The following is an 18,317-nucleotide window of genomic DNA, read 5'->3' on the forward strand; positions in this document are numbered from 1 at the left end:
AATTATTTGTTTTTTGTCCATGTTTTATATATACTTAAATTTTATTCCTTTTACATTTTATTACACTCCAGTGTTTCCCTCTGAGGGATCCTCCACATCGGTGACTGACCCTTCTCAGTGAACTGCTGCAGTGGGATCTCCTGGGTCTGACTCTTTTGATCGGATCTGGGGGGTTCTGTGGTAGTGTTCTCCGTGAACTTGGGTTGGGGGGTCGCTGATGTGGACATGTCCCCAAAATATCGTTTCCCCACTTCAGGACAAAGCTTGGTCTCTACATTCTATCATTTTATCACTTTTTTATTTATTTATTTATTTTTTGATGTGTGTGGGTGTGTGTGTGTGTGTGTTTTTGCGGGGTGGGGGTTGTCGCACGGTTTGTCTTGTCATCTTGTTTTCAAATTTTATTGTTTTTTATGCACAGCACTTTGAGTGACATATGTTGTTGAAAAAGTGCTATATAAATAAAGGTTGATTTGATTTGATTTGATTTGATGAAGAAGCTCAGATAATACTTTTTCCACTGTGAGAGGGTGATAAGACCACATATGGATGTTGGAAAAATAAACTATGTTGATCTAACTTAATTATTTGCTTCAGTTAAGATAATTAAAAATCATTTTTTTGTTAAGTCAGTTTAAAAATAACAATTTGTTTTCAGACAGTTATTTTACTTTCATTCAAATTAATTCAATTAAGTAGGTGTAACTTTGGTGCTGCTGTTAGATCGGCACCGCAAGGGATTGTGGGATACCATTCCCTTTGCCTCTCTGGACGGATTTGGGTTTAAGTGTGGGTTTTTGACCAAATGTGTTTAGTTGTTTAGCTGTTTTACTGTGTTTTGCCGAGTTACTTTGTCCCACTTTGCTCAAGTCTCTGCACCATGAGTAAGAGGGAGGGAGAGGATGATGAGTTTATATAGCACCCCTACAGCCAAATGATGTAATGACAATGTCGATGAATTCTTAAATGGATTTACTCTCCAAATGTGTATCGTTCTGTTCTTTTTATTGTTATAAAAATGAGCATATCTGCCGGCTCAAACTTAGACATTTGAGAGTTCAAGAATTATTATTCCTTAAGGTGGAAACAATAATAATTGAATTGGAGTAATATGACATTTAGTTAAATAAATCTGTAAATTTGAGTTGAATAAACACTAATTAAGTTTTATAGACCTAAGAAAGTAGGTTGAATAAATTTAACTCAATTACTTGTTACCAATAGTACCAAGTAATTCATTTAAGTTGGCAAAATTGGATACGTTTTAAATATATGCTTCACAAGGAAAATGGAAATAAGATCAGAAACTCGTGCGTTTACTTTGTCTGTTCTTCTACTACAAGCAAAACTCTTTCTTCTTCGGATGCAGCCGTTTTACTTTTTTGATGGACGTATAATCTTCATAGCCGTCATTAATCTCAGACTCAGTCTCACTGAAATATAGCGCTCTCTTTTTTTCACCACGCGTTTCCATGGTGACTCCAGAAATTGGCGTTCCATTGAGAAGGTTTTTATGTACTTGACGTGCACCCGCATTAACCCAGGGTTACCAAGTCGAGCGTAATTACGCCAACTCATATCTGGTCTTTTGGAACTGACACACCCAGAGTAAGCAAGTTCAGGCGGATTTCAGCCAGAGTTCAGGGTTAAAGTCAGGGTAGTTCAAACATGCTTCCTGGAATACCCCCCAGGTATCTTAGCTGATGTGGACGTGCCTCCCACACCACAAAGATCCTCTATAGCGACAGGCATCACACTCATATCATTTAGTCATGCTCAAACTCAGGCGGAAATGGTGCTAATGCTGTCGTCTGGAATCAACTTTTAAATTAGGCATTCCCTTGAACATTCAGTGATCTCCAATGAAAAACTATTTGTCTTCTTGTGAGACTAAAGTCGGTATTTCTAGAAAACGTGCTTCTAAAAATATTGACTTGGGCATTCTTGTCGTTCATGTATGGATTTATGAATTGTTTTCCAGCTGTAATTTTTTTAATAACACATATCTTATTATTTTATTTTCCTAGTATTAATGGACTCATTTTACAGATTTAATTGATCACCAGTAGGCCTTTCAGTAATTTCAGAACATCTACGAAAATCAGTTCTACAAAAGTGAGTGATTTATCAAATTGAATGCAGTTTGTCTGTATGACTTTCCCATCACTAAGCCTCTGGAAAGGACACTGCAGCGGTGCAGCTTCTCATCAGCTTTCAGTGTTTGTTGGGTTTAAGTTTTTGTTAAAAGCCAGAAAGAAATCTTTTAGATTCTCAAGCCCTTTTCCTATCGACCGCTCTGCAACGATGCAGTAAAGAGAAAACTGAATTCGAGAGGACATTAGTGTTTAAGGAGAGCAAAGATTAGATGAAGATCCCTGTTTGCCTCTGTTTCAGTGTAATTCCTGGCATGCAGAAAATCTGGATGAAAACTTGGGGCTGCAGTCACAACAATTCAGACGGAGAATACATGGCGGGACAGCTAGCTGCCAGCGGCTACAAGATGACTGGTAAGAGGATGTTTTATGTTCTGGCGCTTTGTACTGTCACACACCTGTTGTCCTGAGTCCAGACAGCAACAAAAAAGCACAGTTTTAACGGAGTCACAGAAAAATAAAACTGCAGAATTGCACATCACTGTAGATGTCCATATTCAACACAAGAGGGCGCTGTTGCACTTAAAACAGGCTTTTTCTCCAACGGTGTCCCAAATGTTTTAAATAAAGCTTTTAGATTTACAGACATCAGGCTGGATGATATTAATCTCTATAAAGAAGATCGTATTTGTGAAGTAAATAAAAAAATCAGTTATTTCTCAAAGACGCCACATAAACGGCTGAATAATATAATCTAAAAGGTCGTTTCCAGACAGAAAGGACTGAAGATCACCGTCTGCTCTCAGATTGTCTTTTTGCATGTGTTTGCATGAGGACCAGACGTATAAAGTTCTACATTGGTTGGGTTTTCTAAAGAGGGATTAGATGAGTGATCATAAGAGAGGAGATAAAAAAAAAAAAAAACCCGGAGAACAAATTGCGTATACTTTTGAATACACAAGTTGGATAAAAACGATATTTATATTTATTTTTTTATTTTTTTATTTTTTTCCACAAACCGTGTGTGTTTTTAGGTTTAAGATGCATCCCCCCCCCCCCCCCCCCCCCACACACACACACATCTGGTTCTTGGACTTTAGTGCCACGCTTTACCACTTGTGTAGATAGAACTTTCTGCCATTTATTTCAAGCTACCAGAATCTTATTGAAATATTTTTGTGGTGGACATGGGAATTTTTGGAGCGATTGTAGTTTTTTCACAGATTTCCAATGGAATGTTAAAGATTTTAATACACCACTAAAGCTAGGGTTTTATATCATGAGTGAGTTGGTGTTTCTGCTTGTTTTTCCTATGGTATGACTGTTGCCAGGAGCTTTGTGGCAGTGAAAGAAGACTCCCAGGCTTTTGTTGTGGAGTTTGCATGCATTTCCTGGGTACTCTGGCTTCTTCTTGCAGTCCACAAGCGTGTGTATGATTAGGTTGATTGTGTAGTCTTGAGTTGTGAGTGCGTGCGGTAGTTGGTCTCTGTGTGGCCTTGTGATGGATTTTGGTGTCGGTGACAGCTGGTCTGCTGTGCTGCTGAACATTTAGGTGGCTATAGAATAAAAAGTTTATATTTGGGTCTTTAGAACTTGCATAAACTTAGTATTAGACTAAATCTAATAAAGTGTAATTCAAACTGAAGTGGCATTGATGGACACCAAGAAAAAAAAAGGAAAACAAAAACTCGTGTTAAACTCTACTATTCCATAGGAAATCAACTTTTCAGTAACATTTCAATATTGCTGCCTTGTTCAACCAAATTCAGAAACTTTACAGTCACGATGCATGAATGAAAAAGCTGAAATTTCAAGTAATTGTCGATTAGTTACAATTTTGATATCAGTTAAATGAGAAATTTAAGTTTTGTATGTGTGCGATTGAAAAGATTTGTTTTTGTACTATGGGTATTTGTTATTAAAAAAAATGAATAAAGGAAATATAAACTACAAATTGTTTTGTTTATTTCTTGTAGCAGTATTAATTTGAAGTCATTAAATCGCGCTCAGCATTTGAACGCTAAATTTTTGTCCCTCCCGTCTTTCCGTCTATTTCCGAGAATGGCGCAGGAGAAGTTGTGACAACTGTCCTGTGGTGTAAACAACAGCAGTTTATCAATTGGGCGCATATTTGACCCGAAGATTGGATTCATTGGACAATATAACCACATTACGATTCAGGTAATTTACACAAATAGTAGATACAACTCTTGTGTTTTACAACTGGTAAGGCACGTGGGCAAGCTGGCTAATGCTAACGGTTGTCCTATAAAATTGTACTACAGTTATCCGTGTTTTGACACAGGAATTGCATTCTAAGTTACTCAAGCAAGGGTAGTGCCGTTACTGACTTGCACAAATATCACATAAGAAGGTTGGAATAGTTTTTTTTAATTTTTTTTTTAGAGCCAAATCGTGTTTACCTGTTGTCTTTTTCAGTTTGGCTTATAGTAAGTTAATTTAGACTACGTTGACGGGATGACTAAAGAATTGTTTTGTGTTTCTTGTGTATTCTAAATATTTGTTATATGTTTTATATTTGGAATCGGTTACTTTAAGCAACCAAAACAAAAATAGAATTAAGAAGATAGACCACAGAAATGTATGTGTATATATCTTCACATAGGCATATCTAACTTAGGATGGTTGTTCATGAACTGATTAGAAAATGTATATTCATACTTGTACATGTAGATGTAAATCATTCAAATATAATTACTCTTAATCATAAATGCACGTGCTAATTTCAGATAAAATTCTTTGAATGATTGCTTTTAACAGAGCTAAGTTATCTCTGTGGATTCTGAGTCGTTCTTTATAGAGTCGAACTGTGATCTTTCAGATCATCATGCCTTCCGCCTGCGACCCCGTGATTGAAGATATTGAGGACATGGTGTCTTCCACGGACCCCACCCCCCATGAAAGACAGTCTGCGAGAAAGAACATCATACCAAGGCCCAAGAAGAAGAAAGAGCTTCTAAACGACGAAGAGCTCCAAGCTGACAGGTACGCCAGAATATGCTTCATCTGACTTCATCTGATCTGAGTTTGAAACTGACAGTTTCTAAAGATTGTACATGTAGACTGAAGGACTTCAAGTATTCATTAAAAATAGTGCGTACGTTTATGTTAAACATGGGCCCTGTGGTGTTTGTCTCTAGACTTTAGTGTTCGTGAACGGCCATGTCTGAAATGGAGGTATGTTTCAGGGTATGTCAAGTTGCCATGGCAACTCATGCTCTGAACATAACCTGGTCTGGAGCAGGTTTAGTTGAAGGTTAGTTGGTTTTCAGAGAGGTGAAGAAGCTTGGCGTGTCCATTTGAAGATGATTTAGTGGATGATGATGAAGAGTCGGTCAACACACTCTTAAAATGCATTTTAGACATTGAGTCATGGATGGCAGAGAACTTCCTACAGCTAAACCAGGACAAAACAGAGGTTTTAGTGATCGGTTCTAAGGACAAGAGAGAGATAGTTTTATCTAAACTAAAGAATTACAAAACTTCTCAGTGTGTGAGAAACCTGGGTGTCATTTTTGCCTCTGCGATGAATTTTATCCCACAAATTAAAAATATCACAAAAACAGGATTTTATCATCTAAAAAATATAGCCAGAGTCCGCCCATTTCTCTCTCTTGCCAGCACAGAGGTGCTAATGCATGCTTTTATTACCAGCAGATTAGATTATTGTAATGCTCTGCTCTCTGGTCTTCCCAGAACAAGAATAGCAAATCTTCAACTGCTGCCAAATTCAGCAGCACGCGTTCTGACGAGGACCGGGGGGCGGGGACACATTGCACCGGTTTTAAGATCGCTGCATTGGCTCCCTGTGCAATTCAGAATTGATTTTAAAGTTCTTTTATTGGTTTACAAATGTTTTTATGGTCTCGGGCCTTCATATTTATCTGACATGATTTTAAAGTATGAGCCCTCGCGGACCCTGAGGTCCTCTGATACAGGCCTTTTGGTTATCCCAAAAGTTAGAACAAAAACGTACGGCGAGGCCTCATTCAGTTTTTACGGACCTCGCCTGTGGAACAGCCTCCCAGAGAGCCTCAGGGCTGCAGAGACAGTTCATGTTTTTAAAGGAAGGCTTAAGACCTACCTTTTTAATTTAGCTTTTAGTTAAATTTTAGGATTTATTTATTTATTTTTTATTTATTTTTTTCTTTTAACTAGTTTTATATGTGTATGTAAATACATTTATTTATGTATTCTATTAATTTTTAAGTTGCTCTTACTATTTCATATGCCTATTAAGGTTTATGTAATTATTTGTTTTTTGTCCATGTTTTATATATACTTAAATTTTATTCCTTTTACATTTTATTACACTCCAGTGTTTCCCTCTGAGGGATCCTCCACATCGGTGACTGACCCTTCTCAGTGAACTGCTGCAGTGGGATCTCCTGGGTCTGACTCTTTTGATCGGATCTGGGGGGTTCTGTGGTAGTGTTCTCCGTGAACTTGGGTTGGGGGGTCGCTGATGTGGACATGTCCCCAAAATATCGTTTCCCCACTTCAGGACAAAGCTTGGTCTCTACATTCTATCATTTTATCACTTTTTTATTTATTTATTTATTTTTTGATGTGTGTGGGTGTGTGTGTGTGTGTGTTTTTGCGGGGTGGGGGTTGTCGCACGGTTTGTCTTGTCATCTTGTTTTCAAATTTTATTGTTTTTTATGCACAGCACTTTGAGTGACATATGTTGTTGAAAAAGTGCTATATAAATAAAGGTTGATTTGATTTGATTTGATTTGATGAAGAAGCTCAGATAATACTTTTTCCACTGTGAGAGGGTGATAAGACCACATATGGATGTTGGAAAAATAAACTATGTTGATCTAACTTAATTATTTGCTTCAGTTAAGATAATTAAAAATCATTTTTTTGTTAAGTCAGTTTAAAAATAACAATTTGTTTTCAGACAGTTATTTTACTTTCATTCAAATTAATTCAATTAAGTAGGTGTAACTTTGGTGCTGCTGTTAGATCGGCACCGCAAGGGATTGTGGGATACCATTCCCTTTGCCTCTCTGGACGGATTTGGGTTTAAGTGTGGGTTTTTGACCAAATGTGTTTAGTTGTTTAGCTGTTTTACTGTGTTTTGCCGAGTTACTTTGTCCCACTTTGCTCAAGTCTCTGCACCATGAGTAAGAGGGAGGGAGAGGATGATGAGTTTATATAGCACCCCTACAGCCAAATGATGTAATGACAATGTCGATGAATTCTTAAATGGATTTACTCTCCAAATGTGTATCGTTCTGTTCTTTTTATTGTTATAAAAATGAGCATATCTGCCGGCTCAAACTTAGACATTTGAGAGTTCAAGAATTATTATTCCTTAAGGTGGAAACAATAATAATTGAATTGGAGTAATATGACATTTAGTTAAATAAATCTGTAAATTTGAGTTGAATAAACACTAATTAAGTTTTATAGACCTAAGAAAGTAGGTTGAATAAATTTAACTCAATTACTTGTTACCAATAGTACCAAGTAATTCATTTAAGTTGGCAAAATTGGATACGTTTTAAATATATGCTTCACAAGGAAAATGGAAATAAGATCAGAAACTCGTGCGTTTACTTTGTCTGTTCTTCTACTACAAGCAAAACTCTTTCTTCTTCGGATGCAGCCGTTTTACTTTTTTGATGGACGTATAATCTTCATAGCCGTCATTAATCTCAGACTCAGTCTCACTGAAATATAGCGCTCTCTTTTTTTCACCACGCGTTTCCATGGTGACTCCAGAAATTGGCGTTCCATTGAGAAGGTTTTTATGTACTTGACGTGCACCCGCATTAACCCAGGGTTACCAAGTCGAGCGTAATTACGCCAACTCATATCTGGTCTTTTGGAACTGACACACCCAGAGTAAGCAAGTTCAGGCGGATTTCAGCCAGAGTTCAGGGTTAAAGTCAGGGTAGTTCAAACATGCTTCCTGGAATACCCCCCAGGTATCTTAGCTGATGTGGACGTGCCTCCCACACCACAAAGATCCTCTATAGCGACAGGCATCACACTCATATCATTTAGTCATGCTCAAACTCAGGCGGAAATGGTGCTAATGCTGTCGTCTGGAATCAACTTTTAAATTAGGCATTCCCTTGAACATTCAGTGATCTCCAATGAAAAACTATTTGTCTTCTTGTGAGACTAAAGTCGGTATTTCTAGAAAACGTGCTTCTAAAAATATTGACTTGGGCATTCTTGTCGTTCATGTATGGATTTATGAATTGTTTTCCAGCTGTAATTTTTTTAATAACACATATCTTATTATTTTATTTTCCTAGTATTAATGGACTCATTTTACAGATTTAATTGATCACCAGTAGGCCTTTCAGTAATTTCAGAACATCTACGAAAATCAGTTCTACAAAAGTGAGTGATTTATCAAATTGAATGCAGTTTGTCTGTATGACTTTCCCATCACTAAGCCTCTGGAAAGGACACTGCAGCGGTGCAGCTTCTCATCAGCTTTCAGTGTTTGTTGGGTTTAAGTTTTTGTTAAAAGCCAGAAAGAAATCTTTTAGATTCTCAAGCCCTTTTCCTATCGACCGCTCTGCAACGATGCAGTAAAGAGAAAACTGAATTCGAGAGGACATTAGTGTTTAAGGAGAGCAAAGATTAGATGAAGATCCCTGTTTGCCTCTGTTTCAGTGTAATTCCTGGCATGCAGAAAATCTGGATGAAAACTTGGGGCTGCAGTCACAACAATTCAGACGGAGAATACATGGCGGGACAGCTAGCTGCCAGCGGCTACAAGATGACTGGTAAGAGGATGTTTTATGTTCTGGCGCTTTGTACTGTCACACACCTGTTGTCCTGAGTCCAGACAGCAACAAAAAAGCACAGTTTTAACGGAGTCACAGAAAAATAAAACTGCAGAATTGCACATCACTGTAGATGTCCATATTCAACACAAGAGGGCGCTGTTGCACTTAAAACAGGCTTTTTCTCCAACGGTGTCCCAAATGTTTTAAATAAAGCTTTTAGATTTACAGACATCAGGCTGGATGATATTAATCTCTATAAAGAAGATCGTATTTGTGAAGTAAATAAAAAAATCAGTTATTTCTCAAAGACGCCACATAAACGGCTGAATAATATAATCTAAAAGGTCGTTTCCAGACAGAAAGGACTGAAGATCACCGTCTGCTCTCAGATTGTCTTTTTGCATGTGTTTGCATGAGGACCAGACGTATAAAGTTCTACATTGGTTGGGTTTTCTAAAGAGGGATTAGATGAGTGATCATAAGAGAGGAGATAAAAAAAAAAAAAAACCCGGAGAACAAATTGCGTATACTTTTGAATACACAAGTTGGATAAAAACGATATTTAACATATTTCTTTGTGACTTTTTGTCTGATGTGTCCATGAACCTACGTTTACATCGGCCTTGACAACGTGCGTTTTATCAACTTCCAATGACAAGTCTATTTAAACGAGGAACAAACAGGATGTCTGTGCAGTTTTCCGTTTACAGTTTCTCTTTTGTAGTCCATTTTGTTTTAAACCATAGCTTGTTATGTGATCTGTTAATTGCAAAAAAATGATTCCCACCTAAGGGCTGTTTTTCTGTTTTGTTTTTAATAATCTCATTGTTTTCTTTTTTCCATTTTGACTCAGCTAGAATTCAGATCTCAGGTATGAACTGAAACATAATTCAACGACAACATGTTACGTCCCTCAGTCATTTCCAGAAGACGGCTGCTGAACATTTCAGAGAGGAAGTCAGATTAGGAATCTGTGTGGATAAACCTGGCATTGGAGCCATCAACCTGAAACTGGTTCCAGCTTTTTCCATTCGTTTCTTACGTTTCATCCAAGTTTTTTTGTTGCCAAAAGGGGCTCTAAGATGTTTGAGAATGGCACATTTTCTAACTGCGACTGTCGTTTTGGGCATATAGCCATAAAGTTTTATTTCCCCCCCCCCCACATTCAAGCATTAAAGGGATTTATAAAAAGAAGAAAAAAGGGTTTATCCTAAGAAAACTATATATATTATATAAATATATAATTTAAATGTTCCATGAAACTATAACCAGAAATGATTATGAAACTTAAAACTTAAAAATGTTGTAATGCAGAATACAGAGGCAGCTTCTGCTGTTTGGTTATATTTGGTGTTTTTTTTTGTCATGTTGTTCTACGTGATTGATTGATGTAGTGTAACATTTAGTAATGAGCTGTGTTGGTCATATGCACGTTTTTAGGATTTTAATGTATGATGTGCCGCCAACATGGCTTAATTTGACACAGTCGCATGAAAAGACAGGAAAATGCAAAAAGATCTCACAAATAAGAAAAACCAGCTTTCTAGCAGAGCACTAACATGTTTAGGATGAACTATTACAGGGAGGATTTTGACAGAAATGTTGCTGAATTTTTTTCTAAATTCTTTTAATGCAACATGCTTTTCTAGCTGCTTGTTTGATATTAAAAGAAAATTAACTTTTCATTCAGTGTCTCTTGGCTTGAATCAGAGACACTCACAAGTCCCTTTTTGCAAGTCTAAGTCCAGTCTGTAGCTGTAAATCTCAAGTCTGAAGTCTTACAATATTGAGTTGAAATTCATATTTTATCTCTACAAATGGTTGACAATTACTTTAAAGCAATATGTGTGGACACCTAATGGACAATTTTTCATTCACTCATTCGTCCACAGGGCCACAGGGTCACAGGGCTGCTGGAGCCTATCCAGGCCACACACCCTGGACAGGTGGCCAGTCCGTTGCAGGGCCACACATATCACACAGACATGCACTCTCACACTCACACCTAGGGACAATTTAGAGTGACCGATTAACCTATGAAGTATGTTTTTGGACAGTGGGAGGAGGCTGAAGTCCCTGGAGAAAACCCACACATGCACGGGAAGAACATGCAAACTCCACACAGAAAGGCCCCCCATTTGCAGCCCAAAAGGAAAAATTTATTTCTTTATTCCCAAACCAAAGCTTTGTGAAAAAAGTTATTTTCAGCCCTGACAGCCAGCAATGTCCTGGAGCTAGAAAACACTAATAAACGCATGAACACTGTTTACAAGTTCCCAAACCTCAAGTCCCATGTCAATTCTCAAGTCCTTTAGGTTGAGTCTCAAATCAAGGCCGAAGAACGAACGCTCGGTGAGCCCGTCCAACCAAAATAAGTGAGAAGTCTGCACTCCTTGTGCACGATGCCATGAGCGTCCTGTGGACACCTTCTTATCACCTGCACATACTGTGCGTGCAGCTTTTGCGGTCAGTAATGATACCTTAACAACAACTATAGCAAATACTTGCACAAAATACATTTACCACACACACAGCAATGGTACGTTCCATTTGTATGACGCTGGCTGCTCGTTCCTGACTTGAATGAATTTCATCTCCGCCATGAGTCGACACAGTACTGGTGTGGTCGCTGCTACCACCTGTTCGCAGTCGAAGGAAAAGCATCTTTGTTTTTGTCGGAAGAAATGGACCACGATCAGGAGATGAGACGCCTTTGGTGGAATGTTGATTTGTTTCAAGTGTAGCGCCTCGCATTGATGTCAACACAAAGGGGAACACTTTAGAAGAATGTGTAACGGAAAGGGCCTGAATGTACTGCTTTATTCGGTTATTCAGATTTAATCTGTAGCATTTCCCTAAACTTTTATAAAGCTGTGAAAAAAATCCAAATCTGATGATCAGACACCTGTCTTGTCTGCTGAAATCCACCGCGTTATGTGATGTTTTATGAAGGCTCTGGACAAAGGCAGCCTTCACCGCTCAGAGAACATGACATCACCTCCTCTCCCTCCTCATCTTTCCCTCTCCTTTTCTCATTTTCACACCCGTGCCTCCCTAGACGCTCCTTCAGCCCCTTCACTAAATCTTTCTTTAACTATGACATCACCTGATATGTAACATAGTAGTAGTTCCTATGTTGATCCATAGGTGGCAGCATTAAACCATAAACTGGGCTTTTTTCTTTTTAAAGAGAAGGCTCTGCAATCAGGATGAGGTCATCCTTTTGAACACATGGCTCTGATAAACTTTCAGTCCTCAGTGCTGCATTCAATTTCAAATCAGATATGTGCTAAATTCACTTTTAATCCCTTCTTATTCATTAACCTGAACGAGTGCTTTTCAGTGAACCTAGATCACCTATTGTATTTTACATATGTGATAATAAAAAAGGACGATTACTTTTTTATTTCAAAAGCCCACAGTGGATTTTTCACCTGAACATATCAGCTCATATAGAAGTTTTTAATTCTATGGATTCAAAATTCTCTCATTTAGTCATACTTTTCTAGAATTTCACATTGAAGTGATCATTTTTAAACTGTGATTTTCCTTTTTTCATTTTGGCTTATTTTATATTTATACTTTGTAATAATTTACCTTTTTTCTGCATTCCTTGAAGAGTCAGAGAGTGCGATTGTTCAGGTATTTATTTATGCGGAGAATTCGTTTATATTTCATAGCTGACACAGTGACAAACATAGTTATTGAATTAAATTAAAATATTCTTGTTTTAGATCAACCTTGTTTATCATAAAAACTATGTAGGTCTATGGAGGAAAATAACATCCCATTATTCCACACCTGTTTTATTGCTTGCATTTGTCTCCATTTGCAGTTCCACTACATGACCAAGGGGGGCACTGTTTACTCATGAGATGACACTGATATGAATGAACCCCATCTTAAGTTCTTAAGTAGCAGTGATGTACTCAAGAAGAAATTCAGTGACTGTATGTTTTAGAGAACATTGTTTTTAACCTTGAAAAAAGGTGTTTTACACAAGGATGATATTTAGAGTACTTTGTGTTCTTCTCTGCTGACAGGAAACATTGAGCTGCACCCAGATTAACCAGGAAAATATGCCTTTATCAGATAATAATTGAGTTATTTCAGAGTTTAAAGAATTTGCAGCTAATTAAATGTGTATTTTGTTGACTGACAGCTGTTTGCCCTAATTGCTTGTGGGTTTGCCCCCCCCCCCCTCCCTCAACTTTGTCAATACACTGATAACAATCCAGTGCATCCAAGTTTTGGTACATTTAAAAATATGCTATAGTACTTTTAAATGTTCAACAATGTTCCCATTTCCAAAAATAAAGAATGAAAATGGTTGCACAAATGTCAGGGTAATATTTTTTTCTTTTGGCTTTCCCTCAGATCTCCTCACTGCACATGCAGTCAAACACTCGGCTCTTCAGTTAGGATTTTACATACCGGTTACGCAAAATGACTCCCCAGTACACAAAGTCAGCCAAATGAGGCATTCTCAGTTCCTGGTTTGGGAACAGACGGTTGAAGGATCTGGCCTTAAGAGAAAGGGCGTGTGCTGTTTAGATAAATGCAAGCAAAGGTCGACCTGCAGGCACTCCAGGCTTTAGGAAACACATTTAAACCATGTCGGAATGCATCATTTATGTCACAAACTATAGAATCATTTTATTGTTTTTTTACTTTCCGTCTGATTAACTACTGAAGATTTAAATATAAGATGTTAATATACCCATACGTTTGCAGATATGTTGCAGTCTTTGTAGTGAGAGGGGATGAATATTTGAACACATCCAGCCTGATGCGACTGCCTGTGTTTCTGGCGCTTCGGTTTGCTCCATGCGATTGCATTACATCATCGTGGAGTACTCTCACTCCAAGTGTGTGTACCTTGCATACATGCTCTCATTCATAAAACGAGCCTTTGAGGAAATTCTGATTGGGCGATTTTGAGCTACACAGCATACGACGCCGCACTATTATAGCCAATGAAAGCGTACAGTTTTGTCTGACTCCACCTCTCCCACATCCACACACTTCGGCATACGCGGCCAGATCTTACACACACTTGGTCTTGTCACACACAGTTGCAGATGCAGAGAATCGGGTTTGCGCTGAAAAAAGTGTGTGAGAGGCGGTTTCTGTTTCCGACCGTCGTTATTCCACAAGAAGATGCTCCTTGCCTGCTGTCTGAGAAACGATGGGGCTCACTGCTTTTCTGTCACGTGAAGTATGCGGGTTACATGCATTGACAACTTGGTGTGGGAAAAGCCAGGGGAAAAAAAGCAGCGTAAAGACAGAAGCTGCAACACAGATGAGGACCACAGCAAGGAATTACATAAAGCGATAGCTTAAAGGACAGAGGCAAACTTGAAGGATAAATCTCCTTTAGGGAAGAAAAAAGCTATTACAAATACACGATGGGCAACAGTATTAACACTGCAATCTAAGAGAAGAGAACATACATGTTGGAAAGCAAACTAAACCGATGCCACAACATTTATATTGGTACAGAGGAATTGAGAAAAATAAAAATTAGATTAAAAAAAAAGTAAAGAAAAAAGACTTGCTCCAAAAAAAAGAGAAAAAATCTCTGTAAGTGCTAATGTGAGCAGTTTATGCCTCCCATTTCCAAATTCACAGTCTGATCAGCCTAAAAATATTAAACAAAATTGAATAAAGGGGTCATTTCATGATGCATGGTCAAACTGTGGGTCTATTTAGGAAATCTTTACAAGGTGACTTGTGCTGGCAGCATCCAGAGCATTTTAACCCTTGTGCTATCTTAGATGACCCCACCCTTACATTGACGTGTTCTCCCTACCATGACAAAGGTGGACAAAGGTGGAAAGATTTCATGTAATCCATTGACACCAGTGAAGATCAAGAATCATTAAAGGAAAAAGGTTCAGAGCACTGTCTGGTGGGCCAATGTTAAAGTGCCTAGGATAGCACAAGGGTTAAAAAGCCCCATCCACCGACTCGCAAATGCCTATTGTGGAAGTGTGGATGTAGAAGAAAGGAATCAAAGTTACTAGCAGTGAAATCCATTAATTACAGTAAAGAAAGAAATCTCAACTGCACTATTAGTGGGGCCAGTTAAGTTGATATTTGAGACAAATTGTGCATCGGTCAGTGAAGCCCACTTTTCAAGTGGTAGAGGTTTGGACTTCAAACAACCTCACCCCTGATTGGCTAGAACAGTTGCCATAGAAATGCTGACCCAGACCAACTTGAACCATTGTCATCTGGCTCCAACATGGCAGCGTCCATATTGCGCAAAGGCAACTGAGTTCACTCAATTTCATTTTCTATGGGTGTCGTCATTCTCACTTGTTCCAGTTCTCCTATACCAGAGGTCAGCAACAGGCAGCTTCTTTACCTCTCTATTGTGGCTCTTTGGCTTTGAAGAAAAATGTGAAACATTCTAATAAATAATACATTTTATAGTTGTGGTTAATTTGTTTTAATTATTTAAGTTTTGTTTTTTTATGTACAGATTTTAACATGTCAAATAACTGAGCAAAATGACGATAAAAGGTTTCGTTTGGTGTCAGAACGGCTGATCATTAAAAATAAACATAAAGCACCTTTTCTTATCTTCTGCTGCACAACAGGGTCCAGTTGAGAGGCAAAGTTCCTAGTGTACTGTATACAGCTGCATTAGATGTATAGATTTTATTTTGAAAGGAACTTGTATGTACATCAGTCTAAGGTATAATAAAATGCTTAATTATAGAAAAAAATAGTGATGTAAGTCAATTATTGTAAGTATTTTAAATCTATATTTTAAAGGTATAATTAAGGCCTCAAAAAATTAAATAAGTACATTTTTCTGAAGGGTGAAGAGGGGCTCTGTAAGGAACTGGACTTATTGACCCTTTTAGTGTTAAAAGTTGCAGCACCCTGTCATATACTGTCAATTACACAGCTGCACAAGAATATTAATACAAAACATCTACTAAGCTAATACCTGCATGCAATTCTTTTTTTTTCTTTCTACACTAATAACACTGCTAATACTGCAAAAGCAAATGAATACATACCAGTCCTCCCCAATAAAGAAAAGACGTTTGGGTTTTGTTAAGGCTGGAATAGCAGCTCATGGCCTGAGGGTCAGGAGTGAGATCTCCTCAGACAGGTGTGATGCTGTACAGGGTTTCCCTCACATAAAGTGCCCTTTGAACAACTGAGCGTGGTGATCCTCACGTGGTCCAGTTCACTGCTCATGTTGAAATCCAAAACGAGTCAAATGCAAAGACAGAAATTCCCCTTGCATGATAGATGAGATGATATTGAAATAAAACAGAAACTGTGGTATTTACCTGGTTTGTTGTAGGTCCAGTTCCCTCAGACCCATCCTTTGTTTGGAAAGGTCCAAAACCATTGATAACAGAGGCGCCGAGAATGTCTGTATTTTTCCTCTAATTTACAAGATTACTTTTAATTGTTATCCTTGCACTGTGCTCGCTTCAGCCTGGACCTTTCTCAAAGACAGAATAACCTATCAGCTTCCACAGAATGGTCTCCATCTCTGTCTTCAGGAATCTTTTGAAGATGCTCTGCTTTCAACTCCACCTCACTGCTTGATGCTACTAACACAACCAACCATTTTCTCGCATTGCAAAGCCGCATTATAGCCATTTATTACAAGTATGATTCTCTTTTTGTACATCTTTTTATTTTTTTAGTTTAAATGTATTCTTGTCAACAAGCACAGACACTAGAAGACTCTGTTCAATTCTAAAAACCAAACGTTTCTGTGACTTTAACTGAAGACATGCACAAACCAGACATGGCTTTATCCAACTTCAGTCTGACTCACATCATGTGAAGACGATTTGCTTCAGTAGTAACAAAGCGCCTGAGGGCCTGGCATCCCAGATAAGTATAGCCACTGAAAAAGTAAAGATGAATGAAAACATTGTTGGATAAAGGTCATGAGATTTGGTGATGGTAAAAAAATCTTTATTGCACCCAACAATGTCTTTTTTGGAACTATACTACTTTATGGTAAAGGAATGAAGCCCCATCTATTTCACTTTCCTCTCTAATCCAGAAGATAAAAGTACTAATAATTTGTTATAAGCAAAGATTGTGCAGTACTGGTGATAACAAATACACAATGTTTTTTAAAAATTAGAAAAATGCTAAAGGCCATACAGGTAAAACAAAGTGTGCAACGATTTCTTTTACAGTACTGTACTTACAGGGTATTTAAGTGGTAATTACATGCTTGCGTGATACCTACTTGAGTATTTACAGTTGAGTTAATGCCTTTGTGTTACTTATCACGTAAGAACGGGGTTGGTACATGTAAAGTACCTGGAATTTACTCCTTAACTTATTGAATGTTTCATGGCATTTGCCAACATGATAATAGATAAGCAGAGACTACCTTAGAAATACTGTGAAGAACTGCCCAAAATGTACTTTCTACTTATTAGTAAGTTTATGTGCATTTCATGGTACTTGCCATATGTAAGAGAAAATGTATTTACAAAGGATTTGTGGCTTACTTTTAATGAGAAGAGAGTAGGTACACAGTACCATTTAATGCATGTGTTGCAGGTCAAGTTATAGTGTGTTTCATGGTACTTGCTTGCACAGAAACAAGCTTTTACCTTTTGTTTTTACATTTTTAAAATTATTTTTTTAATTTAGTTATTTAAATTCCTTTCATTGTGACTGATTTCGACCCAGGAAGAGGAAGTCAAAGATTGAAAAACACTTAAATGTGGCACGCCATGCTGTTGTGGTCTGATAAAGAATGCGTATAGAATGATCAAAAATGCCAAGACTCATTTTGACTCCCATTTTTTTCCCCCTCTTCACTTTGACTTTCATGTTATTTTCGAAGATGGTTCCCAATTTCTGTCTGGACACCCAATGTTCAGTCAACAGTGCCATTAGCTGCTAACCACCTGCTGTAATGGAAAGCAGGGGTGACCTGAATCGCTGCATGTGGATGTTCGCAGGAGCCCCCCGCTGCAATAAAAGCATTGATCACCTGTGTGTGAAAAACAAAGTGTGAAATGTTTGTTTGCCTCTAGAAGATGAGATCCAGGCAGCCTTTTAATCAGAGATTAATAAAGCCCACGGTAGTTACATAAAGGTTAGAGGTCCTGTCTTAGAGACTTGAAATGCTTTGTAAAATGTAAAAAAAAAAAAAGAAAAGAAAGTCAAGCAAATATTTTAAGTTAAACCATTTATAAGAAAACCTCATTCCTTAACATAATTACAAACGGATTTCATAAGAATAGTTGTTGAAAAAGCTTAGAATGAATAAGAAACTAGGCTTAAAGGGGGCAACAAGTTATCATTTCTCAACCTTAGACTCCTACATATAATCTCCTTTAAAATGGAATAAAAATATGTGCATCTTAATTGTGGAAGAAAATATAATAAAAACATGAATGTTCTTAATGAAAAATCAATCCATGTTCTAGACGGAAAA

The 18,317-nt window shown here is 37.7% G+C and overlaps 1 protein-coding gene across 4 annotated transcripts in view; it reads left to right on the top strand.

Moving 5' to 3' along the window:
• The window catches only part of cdkal1 (CDK5 regulatory subunit associated protein 1 like 1), a 259,064-nt gene that overhangs the window by 2,225 nt on the left and 238,522 nt on the right, over positions 1-18,317 (top strand). For 2 of the 4 annotated variants that reach the window (XM_023963815.1, XM_023963816.1), the window contains exons 3-5: positions 2,395-2,507; positions 4,936-5,099; positions 8,757-8,869. In XM_023963815.1, coding sequence (XP_023819583.1) covers positions 4,942-5,099; positions 8,757-8,869 — 271 coding nt within the window. In that variant the 5' untranslated portion in view covers positions 2,395-2,507; positions 4,936-4,941. Of the gene's footprint in view, positions 1-2,394; positions 2,508-4,137; positions 4,275-4,443; positions 4,468-4,935; positions 5,100-8,756; positions 8,870-18,317 lie in introns of those variants that run through there. The other 2 variants (XM_023963817.1, XM_023963818.1) reach the window with 2 other exon arrangements.

This window comes from Oryzias latipes, chromosome 16 (assembly GCF_002234675.1).
Source record: "Oryzias latipes chromosome 16, ASM223467v1".
NCBI lineage: Eukaryota > Metazoa > Chordata > Actinopteri > Beloniformes > Adrianichthyidae > Oryzias > Oryzias latipes.